General features: G+C 35.0%; 1 protein-coding gene across 3 annotated transcripts in view; it reads right to left on the bottom strand.

The window, feature by feature from the left end:
* Nucleotides 1-26,947, bottom strand: part of ASPM (assembly factor for spindle microtubules) — a 64,419-nt gene that overhangs the window by 14,324 nt on the left and 23,148 nt on the right. For 2 of the 3 annotated variants that reach the window (XM_007989074.3, XM_007989075.3), the window contains exons 14-18: nt 26,128-26,335; nt 25,895-26,037; nt 25,649-25,777; nt 21,513-21,707; nt 4,122-8,873 (exon numbers count right to left, since the gene is read on the bottom strand). In XM_007989074.3, the coding sequence (XP_007987265.3) occupies nt 4,122-8,873; nt 21,513-21,707; nt 25,649-25,777; nt 25,895-26,037; nt 26,128-26,335 (5,427 nt within the window). The remainder of the gene's footprint in view (nt 1-4,121; nt 8,874-21,512; nt 21,708-25,648; nt 25,778-25,894; nt 26,038-26,127; nt 26,336-26,947) is intronic. The other variant, XM_007989076.3, reaches the window with a different exon arrangement.

Here is a 26,947-nt window from a genome sequence, read left to right as displayed (position 1 = left end):
CTCTGACACGTAGTGAGTCCTCTGAGAACAGTGGTGCTTACTATAGTGAACACTTATTATGTGCTTTATCACACATACCTTATGGCTGGCTGCCAGCCCAGCCTAACAAAACCCTAACCAGTATTTATAAATTATAAGACACACGTGTCTGAAAAGCCAGATGATGTGAATTATCCTCATCACCTCAATCCATTTGGAAGAACGAAAAGAAAATGAACACATTGACCTACTGCAGGTTCTGGGGAGAAAGAGGAATTCTTCCCAATCCATATTCACTTTGGGTTCTGTGTTCAGCCTGCAGGAGAATCCTGAGAGCTCCTGTGATAGGACTGTCAGACTTTCTGATTTTGACAACCTTCTGGCAGACTAAAGGTTTACATGACAGCGACAACTTATTGAACTAAGCACTAAGAAGATTAGTCCTTATAATCACATGGGTAGATAATACTATTAATTCTAATTTAGAGATGAGGAAATCAAGGCCTAGAGAAATTGAGTAACTTGTTGATGTCACACAGGTTAATAAGTGGCAGAGTTGTCTTACTTGATATTTATAAATATCTTGTAAAATGGTTAAGATCTCTATTTTACAAAAAAGGAAAAAAAACCAAAATTGAAATTAAGAAGGACTTGTTAGCACACAGCTGTTAAGTGATAGAGTCAAGATCTGAACCCAAGTCTATTTGACTCCAACATTCCTACTGGAACAGGAATTAAAAGAAATTAAAGACTGTGTAAGCAAAAACTCAATTGTATGTAAGAAAACCCAGTTCCCCTAGCGGAAGACAAAGGGCTGGAGTCCTTTAAAATTAACTGCCTGTTTTTCTCTCTGTGGATAGTGAGCCTTATCTCTCCCTTTCCCAGGCATTATGAAGACTCTGTTTCTCTAGCTGAGTGAGCAGCTGCAAGGTCACTAGACAGATAATCTCAAGTCGTAAAACATGCTCCTTAAAAAGTAAGAAATAATGTAATACATATCTTAAATGAATAATTGTCTTTGTTTCTCACTTCTGTAATACGCTTCCCCCTGCACAGATCTCCCCACGCCCCATGAAATGCTTAAAGGTAGCTTGACTCTGTTCGGGGCTCAGTCCTTTGGATGTTAATCCGACTGGGTCGGTGCACCTAAATAATTAAACAATTCCTCCTCAACCCCTTGGTCTCTCTGATTCCTTAATTATCCCGCAGCACTACAACAAATACTACAGGCACCACTTATATTTAGATTAGGTTCTAAATTCAGTTGATAATGCAATAATTATATATGGTCAAAACTACTCTGAGATGTCCTTAACTCAATCAGAGTATATTGTATATGGTTTTTATGTAAACCTGAATACATTATTTATGTATATCCCCAATACCTGCCACCCTAGTCTTAATGAGTGGTAGAAGAATGGTCTCAGAACTTTTAATTGGCTTTTAATTGTTTAAATTGGCTATTTAACTGTAACAGTAAAAGACTGGTTAATGGTAACACTGCATCATAAAACCTTCAGGAGGAAAGGATAATGTTTTGTGGACCACTTTGTTGTTTTTGTTTTGCTTTTGGCAGTTTTAAGTTACTAGTTTTTAAAATCAGTACTTTTCAATGAAAACTACTTGACCAAAAATCTGTCACAGAATTTTGAGACTCATTAAAACAGTTTTAATGAGAAATTATATGTATGTATAGATATGTGTGTGTATATATATTTATAAATATACACACTTATAAATATATATATACACACACACACACATATTTAAACACACACATCACACCTGAAGAACATTAAAAATTATGGACATTGACTAGAGAAGCCAACTTGGCGTTCAGAAGAAAAGAAGACAGCTAAGAGATTATCAAGAAACCAAGGGTTGAGAGAGGAAACAAAGTGTGCTCAAATTCCAAATGCTACAGAGAAGTTCATATATATATTTTACATAGATATTTACATATATACGTAAGTATTTAGTAATGTATACTATATCCCAGTGGCTCCCAAACTTCGCTGCTCATTAGAGTCAGCAGGGACCTCTGAAAAAATCCCACGCTTGTGTTGTTTCCCATACCAATTAGAATATCTAAAGGTAGGAGTATTTTTTAAAACTCCAGGTTATTCCAATGTGCAGTAAAGTTTTAGACCACTGGCATATGCTAAAAATTACATGTGTAAAAAACAATTTTATTATGTAATTATATAAGAGAAAAAATAAATTTTTATAAGATTGTTATTTTGGCTATTTAGTCATTTCAAGTGAATAAAACCATAACTAACACATCCAGTGAACACCTTTCAATTGTGAACTTATCAGTAGTGTTTGGAATTCGAGCACTCCTTTCCTCTTTCAACCCTTGGTTTCTTGATACCATAATCTCTTAGCTTTCTTCTTTCCCTCTTAACATCTTGTTGTCTTCTCTTGTCAATGTCTGTGAATTTTGATGTTCTTCAGGGCTCAAGTCCCAGGTCCTCTTTGTTCACTCATTTTATGTATTGCTCCTTGGTGATCTCATTATTCCCAGAACTTTAATTATCAGCATATGCCAAAATGTACAAATCAAATTCTAAAACTCACACTGCTCTCCTGAACTCCAGACAAACACAGTCAACTCTCTTACAGATATTTCAAGGGGGTTACCTGCTAGGTACTTCAGACCTTATGTACTCCATGCTGAATTCATTGTCAATCTCAAAACCTGCTCTTCCCTCTTTATTCCCTATGTCAGGGTGTGAGGGAGTAACTCTGCAGAGTTCCTTAAGCCATCAACATGGCTTGTCTCCTTGTTTATGCTCTATATAATGCCAACTTAACAATCCCATTGTCACAAACCCACACTGAACTGTAACTCTCACCTGGCTTACTGCCTATCTTTCATTTGGTCTACCTACTTCTAATCTTGCTCCTTTTCCAGTCCATCTTCCATATTCCTGCCAGAGTAAGTTTTTTTTTTTTTTTTTAATAAAAATGACTGTCGTCTTCTCCTGCTTAAACTCCTCTAGAATTTATTTTGTCTGGAGCATAAAGACTAAATTTTTTCTGTCTTAAAAATCTATCAACAATCTTATTCCCTCTATTGCCAACCTGGTCCCATATCACTTTTTATTGTTTCTAGTTTTTTTATTTTTCCATGTTATCTCTTGCAATTGGAATATTCTTCTATACATTTTACTTGGCTATTTCCAATTCATGCTTCAGTGTAACATTTCAGCTTAAATGTTACTCACTCTGGGAAGTCTCTGATCATGGAGACTAGCTTGATTTCCCATTCTGTGTTTCCTGAAACATACACTTCTCATGTTGTATTATAATTATACTTTCTCGTTCAATTAAGTTCCTTGAGGACAGCAACTAAGTATATCTTACTCATTGTCTATTTATAACACCCACTACAGCATTTGGCACATTTCTAACACTTGAATTTCTTGAATTAAAACATTACTTCTAAAATTCACGGTAATCCAGCAAGATATGAACATATTACATCTGGGTTAAGCCCTGGGTTATTGCAGGTGAAGAGAAATAGCTGCAGTACTTAGATTCAGTTCCTGGATCTGCCTCTCTGTGCAACATTGGCCAAATTACTTAACCTTTATCACTTCCTTCATATTTTAAAAGAGATAATACTGTACATTCCTCACACATTAGGCAAACAGATGAAACAAAATAATACAAAAGTGATTTGGAAGCCAAGTACTAAACATTCAGAATAAAGTATGTCTAATAGGCTAAGCAGCAAGCAGCTCTGGTTAATAGATTATCAGAAGAACAAAGTTACTCTATTTTGCCTATATTATGCCAAATAATATTTCATCTTAGCTTACATTTTCCACTTAAAGAAATAACTTTGCCAAAGAGGGCTCTCATTTTCTCAAAATTCTTCTAAGAGTGCTACAATTAACCCACACTGAAATGTACCACAGGGTGACCATGGCCAGAACAATCCCAGTTCTGTGCTGTCTTGGCTGACTTACTAGTTCCCTTTCCCACTTTCAAAAATGTTCCACTTTGGAAGATAAATGGTCACCTCAACTAAGTATAATTCTTTATGACCAGCTTAAGTTCATTTTATACATTCTAACAAATATTGGTCAAAACAAAGACTCACATTTTTATATTTAAATTAAATATAGAAATACCTGAATTTTTATGGTGCTATTTTTAATTTCCTGAAACTTCCGTTTCTGTATAAATCCTTTACTTCTAGCTTGAATAATGATAGCACTGCTTCTGATCTGTAAATACACTTGTCTTTGATGTTTTGCAGACAGAAATGCTCTGTAGTGATTTTGTAAAACCACTGCTGCTTTTCTATATAGTAAAAACTGTTTTCTGGTTTGCCACGTCCTAAAATAATGCTGTAAAGTGATAGCAGCTCTTTTCTGTTGAACAAATCTTCTCCGATACACAGCCATCTGAAGGAAGAACTGAATTCGTAGGGCAGCACATTTCTGTGTTTCCGGTTTTCTTGTGACCATTCTAGGAAAAGCATTTTGAATTGTTACTGCAGCCCTACTTTGAGAATGATACTCTGCTTCCTGTGAACAAGCAAGGCCAGCTTTGTGCCACTCTTGAATCATAACACCATCACTTTGAACAGCTTCATACTGAGTTTTACTTCTGTAACAGCAGAGTGCAGATTGGTTAACAATGGCTGCCATCTTTTCCTCTGATACAATTTTCAATTTTTGTCTAACTTTCATGCCTCTAAAAGCAGCCTGAATAGTTCGTACAGATTTCTGAACTGCTAAAAAGCTTTTTTTTTCTGTTTTTACTCTAACATACAATCTATAATAATTCTGTATAACCACAATTGCAGTTTTCTTTGTTTGATAATCAACTTTGGCCCTGTGCATTCGATAGAATGACTGAATTAGTGTGGCAGCCCGGTGCATATTTTGGATATCCCTTCGTACTTTAAAGCCTCTGTAGTAAGACTGTATACAAATAACTGCTTGGGTACGCACTGCAGTTAGTTTTCTGTATCTTCTTTGAATAGAAACTACTGTCGCTCTAAGGTGGAGATAATGCTTCCTTATTTTAAAGGCTTTACAATGCTTCTGAATAATAATGGCAGCCTGATGCTGTTCCTGAATCTGTTTTTGTATGTTCATGTCCTGAAAACTTGCCTGAACACAAGTCTCTTTCTTAAGTTCATTGTGTTGAAGTGCTTTCTGTTTCTTTTTATTTGCTCTATATTTTTCTTGTATGATTTTTGTAGCCCACTGAAGCTTTTGGTAGAAACAATACTGCCTATACATTCTGTATGTGCTTTGTATTATGATAGCAGCTTTGTGTTTTTCCCTTAAATGTTGTCTTGCTTTCATTCCTTTATATGCAGCCTGAATAACCAGAGCAGAATGCCATTGTCTGATATAATTTTCTTTTTCCAATTTTGCAGCTCTATATGTTCGATAATGTTGCTGAATTAGAATTGAGGCCTGTTTCCAAGTCTGAAATGTAACATATGTTCTGTGCATCCTGAAAGTAGCCTGAATGAGAACTGCAGCCCTTTGCATTTCTTGCAACTTCTTCTTTACCATCAGTCTTCTGTAAGATGACTGTATTGTAATGGCTGCCTTTCGTAACTGCAAGAATTGGTGCAATTTATGTTTGGCACAAATGGTGGCTCGATATTTCCTCTGAACAAAAATAGTAGCTTTTTTGAGGGAAATGAATCTTCTCCTCACCAGTAATGATCTAAACCTACTCTGAATAAGGGTTGCAGAGGAATGCATACTCTTCAGATGTCTTCTAGTTTTCATACCCCTGAATGCAGCCTGAAGGATCACAGCAGAATGTCTTTGTCTGAGATAATGCTGCCTCTGCAGTTTTGCAGCTCTGTTTGCTTGGTATTGCTGTTGGATCACAACAGAGGCCTGTTTCAAAGCCTGATATCTCATATGTACTCTGTGCATTCTGAAAGTAGCCTGGATGAAAGTAGCAGCCCTGTGCATCTCTCGCATCTTTTTCCTTATCATCCATCTTCTGTATGATGACTGGATTTTAATAACTGCGTTTTGTACCTGAAGGAACTGTAAGTGATGCTTTGTACAAAGATGTGCCCGATATTTTCTCTGAATCCAAACAGCAGTTTTCTTAAGAGACAGGAATCTTCTTCTCATCATTAGAGTTCTAAATCTCCTCTGAATGAGGGTTGCGGCTACATGCATCATTTTTAAATGTCTTCTAGCTTTCTTTCCCCTAAAAATAGCCTGAATATATATTACAGAATGCCTCAGTTTGTTATACCTTTGAAATTGTATGTTTCTTTCCTTCACTGCCCGGTATCTTTGCTGTATTGTTTTTGTTATTTTCTTTAACTTATTAAAATATGTTTGCTGTTTGTATCTTCTATAGTTTGACTGAATGAGTGTTGCTGCAATCTGCATCTTTCTAAGAGTCCATCTAACTCTTACTCCTCTAAAACTTGCCTGAAGGATTTTAACAGCTTTCAAAATTGTCAGGTACTTTTCACGCTGCATTTTACCTTGATAATATGCTCTAAATCTTACTTGAATAACAATAGCTGCTTTTCTCATTGTATGGTAACTTATTCTTGACTGATGCATTTTAAACATGGCTTTAATAAAAGTGGCTGCCCTGTGCATGTGTTGAATGTGTCTTCTAACTCTAATACCTCTATAAACAGACTGGATTTTAATTGCTGTCTTCTTCAAATTAAGATACTCCTGATGCTGACGGTGTGTAATTTTAATACCTCGATACCATCTCTGAATTATAATAGCTGAAGCTCTATAGGTTGCATATTTCTTTTTGGTTTTGTAAGCTCTGTATTTAGACTGTATAGTGACTGCTGCTTTGTTGCAATCCTTTATTATTTTTCTCACTTTCATACCACGATAAGCCGACTGTAAAGTTACTACAGCTGCTTTTGTTTTCAAATATAAGTGATGCTGTTCTCTTCCAATACTGTAAGGCTTATAATACTTTTGAATCAGAAGAGTAGCTTTTTTCATGATTTTCCACTTCTTTTGTTGCACATGCATTCTATAGTATGACTGTATGATGATAGCACATTTATGTTGCCTTTGAAGCTGTCTTCTCAGTGTTTTTCCCTTCCACATTGATTGAAGTATTAGTACCGCATGACGGAGTTCAATATACTCCATACGTTGCTTCCTTCCTGCAGTCCATGCTCTGAAATTTTGCTGGATGACTAATGCTGCTGTTTTAAACAATCTAAACTGCTTCTGGGCCTTGGCCATTCTAAAAGCAGACTGAATCTTCAAGGCAGCTTGATGTTCCCTTCTAATCTGTTTCCGAACCTTCCAGCCACGATAAGCAGACTGGAGGGAAACCACAGCTGCCTTTGTCTTCAAAAAATGTGTTCTTGTATCATGAAGAGTCTTGTACGCCCTGTACCATCTCTGAATCTTTATAATAGATTGAAGCACAGATTGATATTTTACCCTTTTTTTATAGCCTCTAAAAGCAGACTGAATTTTAAGAGCAGCTATAGATTGTTGTTTGATTAGCTGACGTACTTTGTAACCTCTGTAAGCTGCTTGCAAACAAGTAGCTGCTTTTTTGACTCGCAAGAAGTTCTTCCTCTGATTGACCTGTGCTTTGTATGCATGATAGTAATTCTGAATGACAATAATTGCTTTATACATTTTCAGGTAGTACTGCCGAGCTTTTCTCATTCTGAAATAAGACTGCAGTGAAATAACAGCTTTTCTTTGTAACCTCATCTGCTTTCGGACCAGGTATCCTCTAACAAAAGCTTGCAGTTTGATACAAGATTCCCGCATCTGCATATACTCTTCTCTCTTTTGTGTAGCTATTTTTTTGGAACGGTAACATTGCTGGATAAATAGTGCAGCTGCTCTTAAATTCAAATATTGTTTACGTGTTCGTTTCATCTTAACAATCGACTGCAATTTTATTGTAGTATTTTTTAGACTCAAAAATTCCTTTTTAGAAACATAAGCACGATAATATGATTGAATCTTTATAACAGATGTGAGGATGTGAATATACATTTTCCTGGCTTGCATCCCTCTATATGCAGACTGTAGCACAATGACAGCGGAACGTGTTCTCTGGTAAGATGCTAGAACTTTCCTGGTAAAAATGTAAGCTCGGAAATGAGTCTGAATTATAACAGCTGCTTTCTTCATCTTCTTATATTTCTGTAACTGTTGATGTTTTCTTATGTGTGCCTGCAATTTGATAATAGTCTTCTTAAGGTTTAAAAATCGAACTCTGTCTTGTCTCATTCTCCAGTGTGACTGAATAACACAAGCAGCTCTAATTTGTCTACATAAATTATGAGCTTTCAGTCTCCTAAAAGCAGCTTGCAATTGAATGGCTGCAGCTCGTTTCTGCAAATAGTTGGTGCGCTCAATCCTTCCTTTCAGATATGCTTTGTAGTACTTCTGGATAGTTAGTATGGACTCTTTTTTTCTTTTATATAACTTTTGGGCTTGGAAGCACCGAAATCTTTTCTGAATGACAATAACACAAGATCTAATATAAATATATTTCCGTAATTCTTTATGCATTCTATACCATGATTGTATGACAATAGCAGAATTTTCTTCTTTAGCTCGTTTCCTTAAATGCCATCCTCTAAAAGCTCTTTGCAGTATTACTGTAGCTTTTATTTGTGATTGCATTTTACGTCGCTTCCATTTTCTGAACATAGATTGGATTATAAGAGATGATGATTTTAGCATTTCATATCTTTGTTGATCTTGTTTTCTTCTTAAATAAGCACGCCAATGCCTCTGAATTGTAACTGTAGCCCAAAGATATCGTTTATAAGATGTAACAGCAATTATCATTCTTATCCTAGATTGCAGGATGATTGAATAATATTTCAATTTCAGAAATCTTTTTCTAGTGGAATATCTTCTCCAATAACCCTGGAAAAGGTAAGAAAGCAAACAAAGTTAAGTAGGCATAGCTTCCTATATTTAACACTTTTGAAAATACTAATTTTTCTAACATTCTGCTTAAAAATAAACACACTGAATTAGAAAACTAATTATTTTTTGAGAGATATTTGTCCCCTTGTTTTTAGTTTAGTTTTTACATTGAAATAGCTGTAGCCAATTCAGAAATCCATCTAAATCCTCATTATATTTATATACTGCATTTGTATTCCAGAGTCATAAGAAACATAAGCAAGTTTATGTTATATTAGAAGCAAAAGAGTCAAAATAAAACTATAGAAATATTCTTTGCTATCTATTGATTCTAAGTAATTTCCTATGAGTTTATTTCTGGGCCTTATATGGTCCCCTTATTTCAATGTTTCTAAGCTACCTTATGATGACTAGAAACTCTTTATGTGAAGGATCCTGCATCATCACATTACAGGCCTGATAATATAAATATAGGAGTTTAGGAATAAATGAACCAGATCACTCTCAGAGTCATTATTTTCATTAAGAATAAAATTACTTCCTTTTCCCAAATTTAGGAACTATAAATACATGGCTTAAAAGTAGAATTCTAGCAAGACTTGAAAAATGACAAAACTTTTGTCTTTTGAAAAGCCATGGTTACAATGGTTAACTCAACAATGTGTTGGCTCAACAAAAAGAGCTACAAACTCTCAAGCTAATTCCAGTTGCTGGTATCTAAAATGGTCCCAGGCTAATGGCAGTCAAGTTCTAGATGTTTTAGCAATAAGACCATTCCTTTGTACAAATACTCCAAACACTGCTAAGATTGGGGGTGGCATGGAAAGGTTGTTCTCTACTACATCTTACTTTTTCTCACATATAAGGAGAGTAATATAGGGACTGGGTACCTCATTCTCCTATAGCAGTATCGAGTTTACTTGCAGCTATGACTAGCCTAAGCATACCTATCCATGGGTGAGGAGACTTAAGGAGAACATGCACATCCCTTTTCCTGACCCTTTTCCTATATGTTTTATTGCCATCTTTCTCTACTAAACATTACCTGAGGTTTTGTTTGTACTCTTCAACCTGACAGGAAATGATTGTATACATATTGTTTCTCTTACCAAGAAGAGATGCACAACTAATTAAAATATTTATCCAACAGCAGTCAAACTTATTTGTACAAAAGTATTTTGAAAACAATAAACTCTACATAAAGTAGTTTTAAATTAGGGCAAAGTAAAGCAGTAATAGTACTCAGAAATGCAGATATTATTTTTCTTTTGAGCACCTACCCCCAACAGATATTTCTATGTAAAATCCTGGAACTAAGAAATTGAAGAATGGGTGTGTACTGATTGTTTTATACTTCAATAATCACTTTTTCTAAATTACTACTCCATTACTGAAATGTTAATCAATGTTGATATATAACATGGAAGATAAGATCATCTCCTCTCCTAAGAGTTTTGCTTATTAAAATAACAATTTTTTTCACCATTGTCATACAGTTCTTAAAAATAAATAGCTTTTACTAAGGAGCACATTACAAACAATTTTCTCACTTAATTTTCACAAAACTACAGTAAGTTGGCATTCTTTCTTCACTTAAGGAAAGGAACACTAATGTTACAAAACTTTTTGTGAAGTCCCACAGCAAATAAAAATAATTGATATTAGGACCTAGATTATTACACCAAAATCAAATGTTCTTTCTACTCTACCACAGATATCTGTCGTAGGTTGATTGCATTAACAGCCCAATTCTTCATCTCTCCCAGTAACTATAACCTGAGCCATACTTTGTTTTTCCACTTACAAAAGAGTTTCTCTGCTTCAGATATGGGTACAGTCATGGAAATAATGCAGTAGAGCAGTGTAACTCAATCTCCAGTTTTCTGGTCAGAGGAGGAAACAAGGCAGCCCTGAAGAACTAGAGGGTACTAGGGAGATGGCAGAGACTAGGGAGCTCAGGAAAGCAATCTGAAAATGTTGTTTATGAATTTCTAGGTTCACCACCAAGCTGTGCACAATGTGGATCTCAACCACAGTAGGCTATAGTCTTTAAGAATTGAATAAGATACAGATCACAATCTAGATCTCAGACTGGCTTCTGGGTGTTACATAATGAAACTGATATGATACAAACATCACTGTAAAGGTTTTCAAAAAGGAACTGTCATTGAAGCTATGCCATGGAAGGCTGATGAGAACATATGGCCTGAACCCAATCGAGTGAACTAGCTGCTAAAACTAAAATATCAACATTCTCCATAGTATTTAAACAAAACATAGAGTCTCATAACATACAGAATTCAATTAAAAATTATTTGACATACAACAGAAAAATTTCAACTCGCACAGGAAAAGACAATCAATAGACGCCAGTGATGAGATGACAAAGATACTGGAATTGGAATTAACTGACATGACAACGACTTTAGAGCAGATAAAGTAAAAATGCTACAAGTTGAAACTAATGGAAAGATAGAAAGTCGCAGTAAATACATCAAAAATATGAGTAAGAACCGAGTAAGAACCAAGTGAGAATAGTAGAACTGAAAAGCACACTAACCAAAATGAAAATACACTGGTACGGTACAATAGCAGAATGGAGATGACAGCCAAGATGGCAAATATCTCAGCTATATGGGTCAATTCTGTTGCAACAAGTCAATTCTGCTATTATAGTACAAAAGCGCTCCCAAATAACACATAAACAAATAGTTGTAGCCATATTCTAAAAAATTCTATTTATAAAAACACATGGTAGGCCAAATTTGGCCTCTGACCATGTCAGCCTCTGACCATGATATGTCAACCTCTGACCATGATAGACCATATTGCGGGTCACAAATGAAACATTATCAAATAGGAAAGAATTGAAATCACAGTATGTGCTCTGGTCATAAGGGAATTGAACAAAAAGTCACTAACAGAAAAATAATAGGAAAATCTCCAAACATTTAGAAAGTAAATAACATATTCTGAAACTTTTAATCATAGAAAAAGACTCAAGAGAAATTAAAAACTATTTGAACTGAATGAAAAAAAAATATGATATCAAAATTTGTAGTATGTGGCTAAACCTGTACTTAGAAGAAAATTTATACCATTAGTGGGTTACATTAAAAGTGGAAGGACTCAAATCAGTTACTCAAGATTATACTTAAAGAAACTGTAGAAAGAAAAGCCAAATTAATCAAAACAAGAAATCATAAAGACTGAGCAGAGACCAATGAAGCCAAAGGGTTGTCCACTGAAAAGATCAAGAGAGTTAAAACTCTAGCAAGACTGACAAAGAAGAAAAGAGAAGATACAAATTATCAATATCAGTACTAAAAAAGGGAATATCACTTCAGGCTACCCAGGCATCAAAAGGATATTAAACACATACTTTGTATATACATATGGTAAATTCAACAACTTGGATGAAATGGATCAATTCTTTGAAAATTAGAAACTGCCAAAACTCATCAAAGATAAATACTTCCATACAAATTTAAAAAACAGAATCTGGCCAGGTGTAGTAGTTCACACCTGTACTCCTAGCACTTTAGGAGGCCAAGGCGGGAGGATCACTTGAGCCCAGGAGTTCGAGACCAGTCTGGGCAATTTAGTGAGATAGGGATCTCCACAAAAAATATAAAAATTAGTTGAGTGTGGTGGTACATGCCTGTAGTCTCAGCTACTTGGGAGGCTGAGGTGGGATGATGGCTTGAGTCTAGGAGATTGAGGCTGCAGTGAGCCTTGTTTGCACCATTGCGCTCTGGCCTGGGCGACAGAGTAAGACCCTGTCTCCAAAAAAAAAGAAAGAAAAAGAAAAGAAAATCCAGAGAAGAATAATGTTTGAGATGATGAATATGCTAATTGTCCTAATGTGATCACTATACAGTATTTGTATCAAAATATCACTATGTGCTTTATGAATATGCACAATTATGTCAAGTAAAAAAAGAGGAAAAAAAATAATTAGAAATTTCCACTCTAAGATAGTATCACTAGTAAGTTTTTTTAAATGATTAAAGACAAAATAATACCAAATGTCAACAATCTCTTCCAGAAAACATAAAAGAACCCTGAAACTTCCCAACTCATTACACAGATGCAAAACTCTTCAATAAAATACTAGCAAGTGTAATTAATAAAATATCAATGCATATAAAAAAATACATCACTAATATTTGAATTTTATCTTTAGAATATAAGTTCACTGTAAGATTAGAAACCCAATAAATGTTAATATATACATTGAAGTAGAAAAGTATTTAATGAAACCCAAATCTATACGTGATAAAACTCTCAGTAAGCTAAGAAACAGAGCCTCCTTCAACCTGATAAAGGGCATCTACAAGAAAACTACAGCCTATATCATACTTAATGTGTGAACAAGGCAAAGATATTGAATCTTACCACACCTATTTAGCATCATACTGGAATTCTTAGCCAATAAAATAAGTGGCGAAAATAAAAAATAAAAAGAGTATTTAGATTGGAAAGAAAGGCAGACAACATGACTGTCTATGTAGAAAATCTCAAATAATCTAAAACAAAAACAAACATAAAAACTTTATAGAAATAAGTGAGTTTTTTTTTTAACAGGATTAATAGTTAACCCTGCTATATGTTAAAGGGTTAACACACAAAGATGAATGTTTATAAAACAGAAATGAGAATTGAAATTAAAAAGCAATATTATTTATAATAGCTTCAAAATAAATAAGATACTGAAGTATGAATCTAACAAAAATCTGATGATGAACAACTCAAAGATCTAAATAAATGGAGATATATATCACCTTTATGAATCAGAATAATCAACATAGTAAAGTTATCAGGGCACCTCAAAATATCTGTAAATGTGATGCAATTTCAATCAAAATTTGACAATATTTTTTGAGGACATAGAAAAACTAACCTAAAACTTAAATGGAAAGACAAAGCAACTAGAAAATTCCAACTCATTTTGAAAAAAGAATAAAATTGGAAGAATCACAATATCCATTAAGGCTTACTATAAAGCTGCAGTAATCAAGAAACTGTGGTATTAGTGAAGGTATAGACACATGTATTAATGAAACAGAATACAGTCCAGACAATCAACACACATGTGACCAACTGATTTATGACAAAGGTACAAAGACATTTCAATGTGGAAAGAATAGTTTTTATAACAAATAGTGTTGGAATAATTGGACAAGGGGTATATATAAAAAAAGTGAACATTGACCTAACCCTTACCTTAGATGAGAACTAACTCAAAATACATCATAGGTCAAAATTTAGAATGAAAAATTATAAAACTTTTAAAGTACTATGCTAAGAGCATAATCCATAAAAGAAGAAAAGTGATAATTGGATTCCATCAAAATGAAATACTTCTGCTGAACAAAAATCCCTGTTATGAGAATAAAAAGACAAACTGCAGATTGGGAGAAATCATGTGCAAATCACTAACAAAGAAGGAGGATTTACCTACTAGATATCCAGATTTCACCTACTGCCACAGCGCGAGGCTCAAAGATAGACAAATGGACCGACTGAATAGAAAGAAATACTAGAAACAGAATCACACATAGAAGAACAGTTGATGTCTACTACACAAATAGAACAGGGTAGAGAACCCAGAAATAAAGATACATATCTAAAACCACCTGATCTTTGACATAGTTGACAATTACAAACAATGGGGAAAGGATACGCTATTCAATAAATTGTCAGTGCAGAAGATTAAAATTGGACCTTTTCCTTTCACCACATACAAAAAATTAACTGAAGATGGATTAAGGACTTAAATGTAAGACCCAAACCAATAAAAACCCTAGAAGAAAACCTAGGAAATGCCACTCCGGATATCAGCCTTGGGAAAGAATTTATAACAAAGTCCCCAAAAGCAATTGCAACAAAAAAAATAATTGACAAATGGGACCTAATTAAAGAGCTTCTGCACAGCAAAATAAACTATCAACAGAATAAACAGACAACCTACAGAACGGGAGAAAATATTTGTGAATGATGTATCTAACAAAGGTCTAATATTCAGCATCTATAAGGAACTTAATTCAAAAAACAAATAATCCCACTAAAAAATGGGCAAAGGACATGGACCCTTCTCAAAGGAAGACACACATACGGCCAACAAATCTATGAAAAAATGCCTGTCATCACTAAACATCAGGAAAATGCAAATCAGAACCACAGAGAGATACCATCTCACCCATCAAGACGGCTGTTATTAAAAAGTCAAAAAACAGATGCTGGCAAGGTTACAGAGAAAAGAGAACACTTATACACTGCTGGCGGAAATGGAAATTAGTTCAGCTACTGTGAAAATCAATTTGGAGATTTCTCAAAGAACTTAAAAGAGAACTTCCATTTGATCCAGCAAACCCACTACTGGTTATATACCCAAAGGAAAAGAAATCATTCTACCAAAAAGATACATGGATCCGTATGTTCATCGCAGAGCTATTCACAATAGCAAAGACATGGAATCAACCAAGATGCCCGTCAACAGTGGACTGGATAAAGAAAATGTGGTACATACACACTATGGAGACATACATGCGGCCAAAAATCATATGAAAAAAGGTCAACATCACTGATGATTAGAGAAATGCAAATCAAAACCACAATAAGATACTATCTCACACCAATCATAATGGCTATTACTAAAAAGTGAAAAAGTCAGATGCTGGCGAGGTTGTAGAGAAAAAGGAATGCTTATACACTGTTGGTGGGAGTGTAAATTAGCTCAGCCATTGTGGAAGACAGTGTGGTGATTCCTCAAAGCCCTAAAAACAGAAATACCATTCAACCCAGCAATCCCATTAATGGGTATTTACCCAAAGGAATATAAATTGTTCAATCATAAAGAAGTATGCATGATGTTCACTGCAGCAATATTCACAATAGCAAAGACATGGAATCACCCTAACTGTCCATCAATGACAGACTGGATAAAGAAAATGTGGTACATACACAACCATGGAATACTACGCAGCCATAAGAATGAAATCATGCCCTTTGCAGGGACATGGATGGAGCTGGAGGTCATTATCCTTAGCAAACTAACATGGGAACAGAAAACCAAATACTGCAAGTTCTCACTTATAAGTGGGAGATAAACAATGAAAAAACATGGACACATAGAGGGAAACACACACTGGGGCCTATTGGAGGGTGAAGGGTGGGAGGAGGGAAAGGATCAGGAAAAATAACGAATGGGTACTAGGCTTAATACTTGGGTGACAAAATAATCTGTACAACAAACCCCCATGACACAAGTCTACCTATATAACTGTGAAAAAAAAATAAATTGGACCCCCCAAATCACTAAGCTTAAAGAAAAACTCAAGCTGGAAACTGTTTAAGGCAAACCTGTCTCCCATTCTATTCAGCTATCCCTGTGCTCACTGAGGTAAATGCATATCTGATGCCTCCTTTCGAAAGGCTAATCAGAAATTCGAAAGAATACAACTGTTTGTCTCTCACCTATCTGACCTGGAAGCCCTCTCCCTGCTTCGGATCTTCCTGCGTTTGTTTCAAGTTATCCTGACTTTCCAGACTAAACCAATGTACTTCTTACATATATTGATTGATGTCTCATGTCTCCCTAAAATGTGTAAAACCAAGCTGTGCCCCGACCACCTTGGGCACATGTCAGGACTTCCTGATGCAGTGCAATGGGTGTACATCCTCAACTTTGGCAAAATAAACTTTCTAAATTAGTTGAAATCTGACTCAAATTTTGGGGTTCATATAACAAACCTGTACATGTCCCCCTAAACCTAAAATAAAAGGTAATTTTCAAAAAAAGGAAATGTGGCACATAAGCACTATGGAATACTATGCAGCCATTAAAAAAAAAAAAGAAATTATGTCCTTTGCAGTAATGTACATGCAGCTGGAGGCCATTATCCTAAGTGAAGTAACACACGAACAGAAAACCAAATATCACATATTCTCACTTATAAGTGGGAGCTAAACACTGAATACACATGGACACAAAGATGGGAAAAACAGACACTGGGACTGCTTGATGAGGGCGAGTCAGACGGAAGTATGGGTTGGAAGACTATCAGGTACTATGTTGAATACCTGGGTGACAGGATCATTTGTACACTAAGGCTTAGTGACACACAATTTACCCATGTAACCTCTCTGCTCACATATCCCCAGAATCTAAAATAGAAGTAGAAGAAACAAAAAAAGAATACATAATGTATACTTAAGGTACCATGGCAACAGGGCAAGGATGGTAATTTCAGTAAAACATGTTGAAACAACTGGATATCCATATATTTTTAAAATGTCTTCTAAAACAAATCATCTAAAAATTAATTTTAGGTGAGATCAAAATGAGGAAAACAAAACATTCATGCTTATAGAGTATAACGTAGGCATACATCTACAAGGCCTTAAGATAAAGAAGATCAAGAAACACTCCTTAAATAGTACACAAAAAACACTAACCATAAAAGAAAAACAAGAAATTTCATTAGTAAGATATAAAACAGTAAGTTATAGCTTGGGAGAAGATACAACACACATATGAAATAGAGGCCTAATAACGATCATAGTATAAAGCCCTTTTATAAATTCACAAGAAGGCAAACAAACTAAAACAGCTTTAAAAGATGCTCATAATAATACTTCACAAAAGATTTCCAAAATTGAAAAGTTGTTCAACATCATTAATTAAGAAAAATCAAATTAAAACTACTCTGAATACTACTACATAATCACCAGAATGGCTAAAATTAAAAAGACAATTTCCAAATGTTCATGTAGACATGGAGTCATGTGAATGGTCATAAACACCTGGTGGGTTTTAAATCTTTGCAAGTACTTTAAACAACTCTTGGGCAGTGTCTACTAAAGTTGAAATACATATAGGTATATCTCAAAGATATAGCAGGTACAGTTCCAGACCACCACAATAAAGCAAATATTACAATAAAGTGAGTCACACAAATTTTTTGGTTTCCCAATACATACTGAAGTCATCTTTATACTATACTGCAGTCTATTAAGTGTGCAAAAGCATTATGTCTAAAAAACTACAATGTACATATCTAAATTTAAAAATATTAAATTGCTAAAAAATGCTAAGAACCATGTGAGCCTTCAGCAAATTGTAATATTTTTGCTAGTGGAGGGTCTTACCTTAATGTTGATGGTTGCTGACTGATCAGAATGGTAGTTGTTGAAGATGGCTTTGGCAATTTTTAAAAAATAAGACAACAATGAAGTTTGCTGCATTGATTGACTCCTTATTCAGAAAAGACAGCTCCATAGCATGCAATGCCACTTATTAGCATTTTACCCAGAGTAGAGATTCTTTTAAAATTGGGGTCAATCCTCCCAAAGCCTGTTGCTGCTTTATCAACTAAATTTATATACTGTTTTAAGTTTTACAAAAAGTAGATTTTTTTTTTTTTTTTTTTGTTAACGGTTAGGGTCTCACTGTGTCACCCAGGCTGGAGTGCAGTGGTGCAATTATGGCTCACTGCTGCCTTGAACTTCCAGGCTCAAGGGATCCTCCCACCTCAGCCTCCTGAGTGAGTAGCTGGGACTATGGGTGTGTGCCGCCACACTTGGCTAGTTATTTTATTTATTTGTTTTATTTTTTGAGACGGAGTCTCGCTCTGTCTCCCAGGCTGAAGTACAATGACGTGATCTTGGCTCACTGCAACCCCTGCCTCTCAGGTTCAAGTGATTCTCCTGTCTCAGCCTCCCAAGTAGCTGGGATTACAGGCATGCACCCCCATGCCTGGCTAATTTCTGTATTTTTAGTGGAGATGGGGTTTCTTCATGTTGGCCAGGCTGGTCTCAAACTCCTTACCTCACATGATCTGCCTGTCTCAGCCAAAGTGCTTGGGATTACAGGCATGAGCCATCATGCCCAGCTTATTTTTATTTTTAAATGGGGTCTCACTTTGTTGCCCAGGCTGATCTCGAACTCTTAGCCTCAAGCCATCCTCCCACCTTAGCCTCCCAAGTTGTTGAGATTATAGGAATGAGCTACCACATTTGGCTACCAGGAGTAGATCCCATTTCAAGAAACCACTTTGTTTGCTCATCTGTAAGAAGCAACTCCTCATCTGTTCAACTTATATCATGAGATTGCTGCAATTCAGCACACCTTCAGTCACCACTTCTAATTCTAGTTCTCTTGCTATTTCTGCCACATCCACAATTACTTCCTCCAATGAAACCTTTAACCAATCAAAGTCACCCACGAAAGTTGGTTGGAATCAACTTGTTCCAAACTCCTGTTAATGTTGATATTTTGACCTCCTCCTATGAATCATGAATGTTTTTGATGGCACCTAAAATGATGAATCCTTTCCAGAAGGTTTTCAATTAACTTTACCCAGATCCATCAAAGGAATCACTATACATTGCAGTCATAGCCTTACAAAAATGTGTTTCTTAAATAATACGACTTAAAACTCAAATTCATTTTTATCCTTGGACTGCAGAATAGATGCTCTGTTAGCGGGCATGAAAACAACATTCCTCTCTTTGTCCATGTCCATGACCAGGGGCCCTGTCAATGAACAGTAATATTTTAAAAGGAATCTTCTTTTCTGTGGTCTCAACAATGGACTTAGAATATTCAGTAAACCCTGCTATAAACAAATGTACGTCATCCAGACTTTGTTGTTCCATTTATAGTGTACAGTCAGAGTATATTTAGCATAATTCTTAAGTATCCTAGGATTTTCAGAAGGATAAATAAGCATTGGCTTCAACTTAAAGCCACCAGTTGCATTAGCCCCTAACAAGGGAGTAAATTTCTCCTTTGAATCTTTGAAGCTAGAAATTGATTTCCCCTTTCTAGATGCAAAAGTCTTAGATGGCATCTTCTTTTAATAGAAGTCTGTTTTGTCTTCTGAAAACTTTTGTTTAGTGTAGCCACTCTTATTAATGATCTTAGCTAGATCCTCTGAATAACTTGCTGCAGCTTCTACATCAGCACTTGCTGCTTTACCTTGCACTTTTATGTTATGGGAACAACTTATTTCCTTAAACCTCATGAACCATTCTCTGCTAACTTCAAAATTTTTGCAGGTTCCTTACTTCTGTCAGCCTTTGTAGAACTGAATAGAGTTTGGGCCTTCTCTGGATTAGGCTTTGGCTTATGGGAATGTTGTGGTTGATTTCATCTTCTATCTAGACCACTCACACTTCCTATCAAAGATCATTAATCTCAGATTACCATAATAGATGTAGTACTAATGAAAAAGTTGGAAATATTGTGAGAATTACCAAAATACGACACAAACATAAAGTGAGCATATCCTGTTGGAAAAAATGTTGACAGACTTACTTAACACAGGGTTGCCACAAACCTTCAATTCATAAAACACTCAATAGCTGCAAAGCACAATAATGCAAAGAGCAATAAAACAAGGTATGCCTATATGCCTTAAGAACAATTGTACTCCTAGTACAATTGAAGAGACTGAACACATTTCACACCAAAAGACATGTTCATAATACCTTTAATCATAATCACTCAAAACTGGAAAGCCAAATGTTCATCAAAAATAGAGCAGATTAAGTATAGTGCAGAATACGAAATAAAAAAATTAAACCATGGCTATACTCAACAACGCTGATAAATCTCAAAAAATGTAATAATATCACATCAAAGAATTTATATGGTTTGAACTCATCTGTAACAATTCAAAAAGTAAGCGAAACTAAATTATTATGTTTAAAGAAAACACTTAGGAAAATGTTATGATTAGCATAATGGTTAGCTTGAGCTGGGATGGGAGAGTTAATTGAAAAATGCCTCTTGCTACACTGGCAATATTCCATTTCTTGATCTAGGTGGTTTTACATTGGTATACATTTTGTGAAAAATCACTAGGCTCTATATTTTTATTTGGGGTAATTTTCTATGTGTAATATTTTACATTTTAAAAAAAGGTTTAAAAAGACAACTATTTAAGTTGGAGAACCCCTCATTTATCAATAATGGTAGCCAGACACAAAAACGTTCAATTTTATAAATCAGATACATTGATGGGGTGAAGCTTCAATGGCATTTATAAATAGTAAATTTAAATAATGCACATCTCTCATGTTATTAAAATATAATTTAATATAAAAAACTAATTTACATAGATGTGAAGACTATATTATCTAAACTCAATATTAAATATTTTTTCCTAAAAAGAAAAATAATATAGGTATTCTACAGAATAATTATAAGCACTATTTCCGTTACATGCCAACTAAGTGGATTAGAGAGAAAAATGTGTACAGTTGTCCCAAAGAGAAGTTTCCAGGACTCATAGCAAAGATAAAAAAGGACCTGGTTGGTTATGTGGATATACAAAGTAGAATGGTTGAGTATGCCAGCATGTCCCATAGAGTAGAAGACGCAACAAAGAAGACAGCAAGAGGTACGGAATTAGAATGTTTGCTTTTTCAGAGCAAATGCATTTCAATTATGTTTCAGCCTTCTGCTGAGCACCATAACGAGCTTTCGGGTAGTAAATATTTGTTAAATTCAGTATTAGATAAAGAATTCTAAAATATAATCATTGAAAACTTCATCACATTTTGCCTTCTTACTTAAAAAAATCATGAAAAGTTTTTAAATTCAAAAATTAGTCCAGGATACTATACCTGAATAAGTGATGCTGCTTTATTTTGAACTTTTTCCAGCTTTTGCTTTTTTAATATTAATGATTTTCTCTGTGCTAAGACTCTTCGCCAGTATTTCTGAATGATGAGTGCCGCATTAACTTTTTTTCTCAATCTTTGTTTTGCCAGAAAATTGATTACAGCTGATTGAATAATTCTTGCAGCTTTATCTCTCTCCTAAAATAAAAAGTCAGCAAATGTAAATTAAACACTCGCTTAAGACCTTAAATTATTCTTTGTAAGATAATCATATGTTAAACACCAATCAAATTGATCCTGGAAATACAACACCCCCACGCTTCTTGTGTTCATCTTTGGAGTACTGATAATTCCAGGCATGTCGAAAGGGCTGATAGGTGGGCTTGCAGATATGTTTGTATGATGAAACAAAGATTCCTAAGAAATAGTCTAAGATAAAGATCAGACATGTTTAATCTATCACAAATCCTCAGTAATCATGATCAAGGCTATTTGAAGTGTAATGTGGTATGTTTCTCAGATTTGGGTCCACTAGATTCAGGACTGACTTTTAGGAAAGGGGTGGATTGTATGAAAAAAAAATGTGTTAGATAATTGTAACAATTTCAACAAAGCAAAACACTAAAGAGGAGAAACAAAATACCTCCTCCTTTAGCATAGAATATATTGTGGTCTTAGGCCACACAAGCTCAAGAAAAAGAGTGTAGTTTGGGTTATGAAAAGTGGTATCTGAGATGCCCAACACTCGTGGCCAAAGAGGAGCCAGCTCCCTAGTTATGTTAGAGAACAATACCCCCCATATCTCATTTGTTACTTCTGATAATAAATTGCTGTAAATAATAACATATTCTATGTCCAGCACCATTCTGAACACTTCACGAACAATCCATTTAAATCTCACAACCACCACCCTAAGAAAAAATGAGCAAATACTACTCTTATGATCAGTAGAAAACTGAGGCAATGAGGTTAAGTAGCTTGTTAGTTTATTGGCATTATAGCCAGGATATGAACCAGGCAGTTTGGCTTTAAAGTAACTTTGCTATACTGTTCAACACTAGATTTCTCGATTTACTTCACTGGAATCGGAGACTAGAAAATGAACTATTTCCTCTGGTGGGAAGGAATAACTTATGGCAGAGATGTTTGGCAGCTATTTGTGTTGCTGTCTGGGACAGTCCACCATGCAAGGGTAGGCTCTACACAGAGATGAGCTATAATTCCAATTATTAATTAATAACAATCAGTGGATGGTATCTGTGCATGAAAATTATACAACAGGGGAAACAACTATGGAAATAATCAAATTGTTATTTTTACATATAAAAAAGGTGACCAATAGATTGAAACATAAATACTAAGGAATGGTAAGGGCTATACATTGGATCATTCCTCTGGGGAGAAAGAGTAGACAATTCTAAAATCAGGCTAAGGGAATTATGTGTTTAACAAGTTGATTAAGTCATCTAACACCATTGTCAATGCCCTTCTGAAACCTATGGCCTTTAGAGATGTAGCGGCTCAAGTTAAAAGCACACCCCTATTAGAGTAAATAAATAAATACATAAATCAGTAAAATTTTCAAATGTTGCAGTTCAGAAGTATATTGCATTTGAGTCAAAAGTTGTAAAAGTCAGGGCATTCATGGACAAAAAAGCTAAAGTAAATTGTAACTTATCTCAGTTTTTAGATCATCTCTATAAAACTAAAGTACAACCTTACATGCCATTAGAGAAGTTAAAGACAGAAAGTAAATAAATTAGAAGAGGCAAATATATTACCAAATTTAGCAAGTATTTGAAAATTACATATACTGATGATAAAAGTTTCCATGCCTATCGTCATTGACCCTTTTTAATCAGACTGTTGTTGAGTCAGCCAGGTACCAGCTTATTTCTTTCATCTTGCCTTATATATATAGGGCCAAATTCTAGGACTTTTTTTGCTTTGGAGTTTATGGCTATTTGTTGACAGGAAGAACTGAGAGCTATAATGTACCAGGAGATGCTTCAATAATTCATCAGGTAATTTTAGTTACTTGTCAAAGTTTCTTTGTCACTGTAAAAGTTTCAGCCACTCCATTATTAATAGATTCATATGAATTATAACATAAAAGCAAAATATAAAACCCGAAAAATAGCTATCTCAAGTTAATATGTTTAGTAGGTTGTAATAACATAGGGAGCCTGCTGCTTAATGTTCTAAATAGAAAATGGAAAGATATAATTGGATGTGAGGTAATTGTATAAAAGAGGGAGTATGGTCACCAAGAGAAAGGAGAGAAGCAGTGGTCTGACTGGGTACAAGAAGTTTAATCATTAAGTATAGAAATTTCTCTTAATTTACTCCTTCAAAAAATGGTAACTTCTACTATTTGCATTAAGGAAATAAATCAAGAAAAGGGATCTCACCAGCAAAAAGTTAAGAAAATTCTACAGTTAATATCAGACTAAGACCAGGTGCAGTGGCTCATGCATGTAATCCCAGCACTGTGGGAGAGAGTCAGGCAGATCACTTGAGGCCAGGAGTTTGAGACTACCTAGGCAATGCGGTGAAATCCTGTCTCTACAAAAAACACAAAAATTACCTGGGCGTGGTGGCATGCACCTATAATCCCAACTACTCAGGAGGCTGTGGCACAAGAATGGCTTGAACCCAAGAGGCAAAATCTGAAGTGAGCCAAGATCGCACTATTGCACTCCTGCCTGGGTGACAGAGTGAGACCTTGTCTCCAAAAGAAAAAAAAATCTGATTAATATAAGGCTATCTTAAGCAGAAAATAAAAGCAGAATACATATATATCCATCTTATGTAATTCTAAAACTCTCATTTAATGCAATATACAATGGGTGAATCAAATAGCTTGAGGACTGGTCAGGGGAGACACTTTCCTGAACTCTTCCAATACCTGTGGAAGTATTGGAAGCTTCTAGGGGAATTGCTTTAGGAAAGTTTACAGGAAGTTATTCTCCAAGTGATATGTAGGCAGGGAGGCAGATCCTGAGTTTAGGGGCACTACAGGGCACAGAGTATGTATAGTAGCAGAAAAGACCATTTGTGAGTATTAAGACTCTGCCTATTTCCCAAACTTTACTGTGAAGAGTTTGAGTAGGGGAAAAGAAAATAATTTCAATTAGTCTTATTTCCAAGTCTGGTGTGATATGAAAAAACATATATTGTGTTTAAAAGTTGTCAAAATTTAGCTGTTTTACACAGCTACCAAGAACTTTATCATAGATGCATTATATTTCAAAGTTGAGAAGGAATATTGGATGGAATGTATTTCTGAAATATTTATGATAAATTTTACTAGGCATGGATGCTTGTGTTTTTTTTTTTTTTTTTTTTTTTTTTTTTTTTTTTTTGGTTTTCCAAATAAATAAATACAATATTAGTTAGTAGATGGAATAGGGAGATGAAAAGATTGAAATAGTTCAACTTGATCAAGGAGACCATTTTTTAGATTATTAAAAATAACAATTTTCTCAGAACTTACGAAAAAAATGTTTTACATTAATGAAATGTTTGTACTATTGGAGTCACAAAGGGAAACAACAAATAACACCTCTATTCTCATGCCCAGAAACTAACATTTTGAAAAATTAATAGCAGACACCAAAATACCACTTTTAAAACTAATAAAGGATAAAGTAGAAGACAGCTTCATGGCAAACAAACTAAGCTTACTAGTTAAATCACAAAATCAGACGCTTGATGCTCAGGCCCAGGCAGCACTAGTTGAGGTCGAGCTTCACACGGCACCAATTAAAAAATTAATGGAAAGCTCCTGCTCTCTAGAGGCAGGTTAGATTCCAACAGGAGGAAAGGAAGAACTGAGTCAAGCATCCCTATGTATTCCTCACAAATTTAAAAAGCAGATTAAGTTATTCCTCTTCCCTTCTTGGAACAGACTAAGTGAAGGGGTGGACAGAGACTGGAAGATATATCAAATCAAGAGAATATTAGCAATTAGGGAGAAATACTCATACTTTCCTAACCCAAAATACATATACACAATTCATTAAATTTATCTTAATAATGCCATACATCAGTAAAATGTAAAATCATATCAAAAATCAATCAACTGATATCTTAAAAAGCAGAATTCACACTACGGTGGTTTCATATTCTAGGAGTACCTGATGGCGTTTGAGATCTGTTTTTAGTTTATATTTTCTCCACGTTGTTTGTATGAGTCGAGCAGCTCTTATTTCTTTACGAAGATCCAAAAGCCTTGCACAAAGAAATGACAAATAGGTAATAACCACCTAAAAAAAACCCACAGAAGATAAAAACAGAATATCAACAGAGAATACAGTACTTACTATCATCTTCTGAGACTTTTATTATTGAATTAATAATTAAGAAACTCTTCTTTTACTTACCTTTTCATCTGGAATTGTATTTGACATATCTGAATGATTAATCATAGCAGGTATTCCACCAAGGTCTCTAACTGCAGACCTAATCAATTGAAAATTTTTCTTTTCATTTTCTAGGAGCTCTTTGTATAGTTCTGAAGTATTTGCTATTATGTAGGAGGAAAGGAGAAATTAGACAGTTGTAGCTTCAAATCAGACATGGCAAAGAATTGGAAAAGTAACAAAAAGGGACTAACCATGATCAAATGCTTTAAGAGACATATCCAGAGAACTGTCATCAGATTCAGATGATGAATTTAATACCACTGAACCAGTTTGCGTACATTCCACAGTTTGAGTGGTACGCTGACATATAGCGTCAAATGGCACATAGCAAGGATGGTAATGGTGGATCAGGTAACATAACACACGGCCGTCTGAGAAAGACACTGTAAAATTCTCCACCTGATTGAAAATGCCAGAAAAACAATTAACTGCATTTAGAAAGTAATATAGACACAATGGTTTGCAGAATACCTGTGAATGGTAGAGGCAGGGACTGGAGTGACAAACCTACACGGCACGTAATGGCAAGGTTGACTGTTAACCTCTAAAGTTTAAAAGAAAGGAATAAAACAGAATCTCCCCTAGAACCTTATGTGAGATCATGGCACATCCAACACGTTGATTTCAGACTTCTAACTTCTGGAACTGTGAGAGAGTAAATTTCTACCTTAAGCCACCTAGTTTTTAGTAATTTGCTATGGTAGCCTTAGGAAACTACAACAACAAGCAATGAGAGTGAATTCTCATTATTTGTGAAAACTAAATTGTGAATACTGAACCATTGCACAGAGGAGAAATATAAGGTTAGTGTCCTGTGAGCCTCTGGTTATAAAGTTTATCAACCAATCCACACATAACCTTGTTTTACATGTGTTTCTGATCCAATAACACTAACACATGGCCAACAGCATTATAATTCATGCCTGCATTAAAATTAGTTAACGCATATATTTTCTGTATATGGCACATCACGGTCTTCTCCTAAGAACACTAGACAGGGCTTCATTACTA

Source organism: Chlorocebus sabaeus, chromosome 25 (genome assembly GCF_047675955.1).
Source record: "Chlorocebus sabaeus isolate Y175 chromosome 25, mChlSab1.0.hap1, whole genome shotgun sequence".
Taxonomy (NCBI): domain Eukaryota; kingdom Metazoa; phylum Chordata; class Mammalia; order Primates; family Cercopithecidae; genus Chlorocebus; species Chlorocebus sabaeus.
This window is presented reverse-complemented; position numbering and strand designations above follow the sequence as displayed.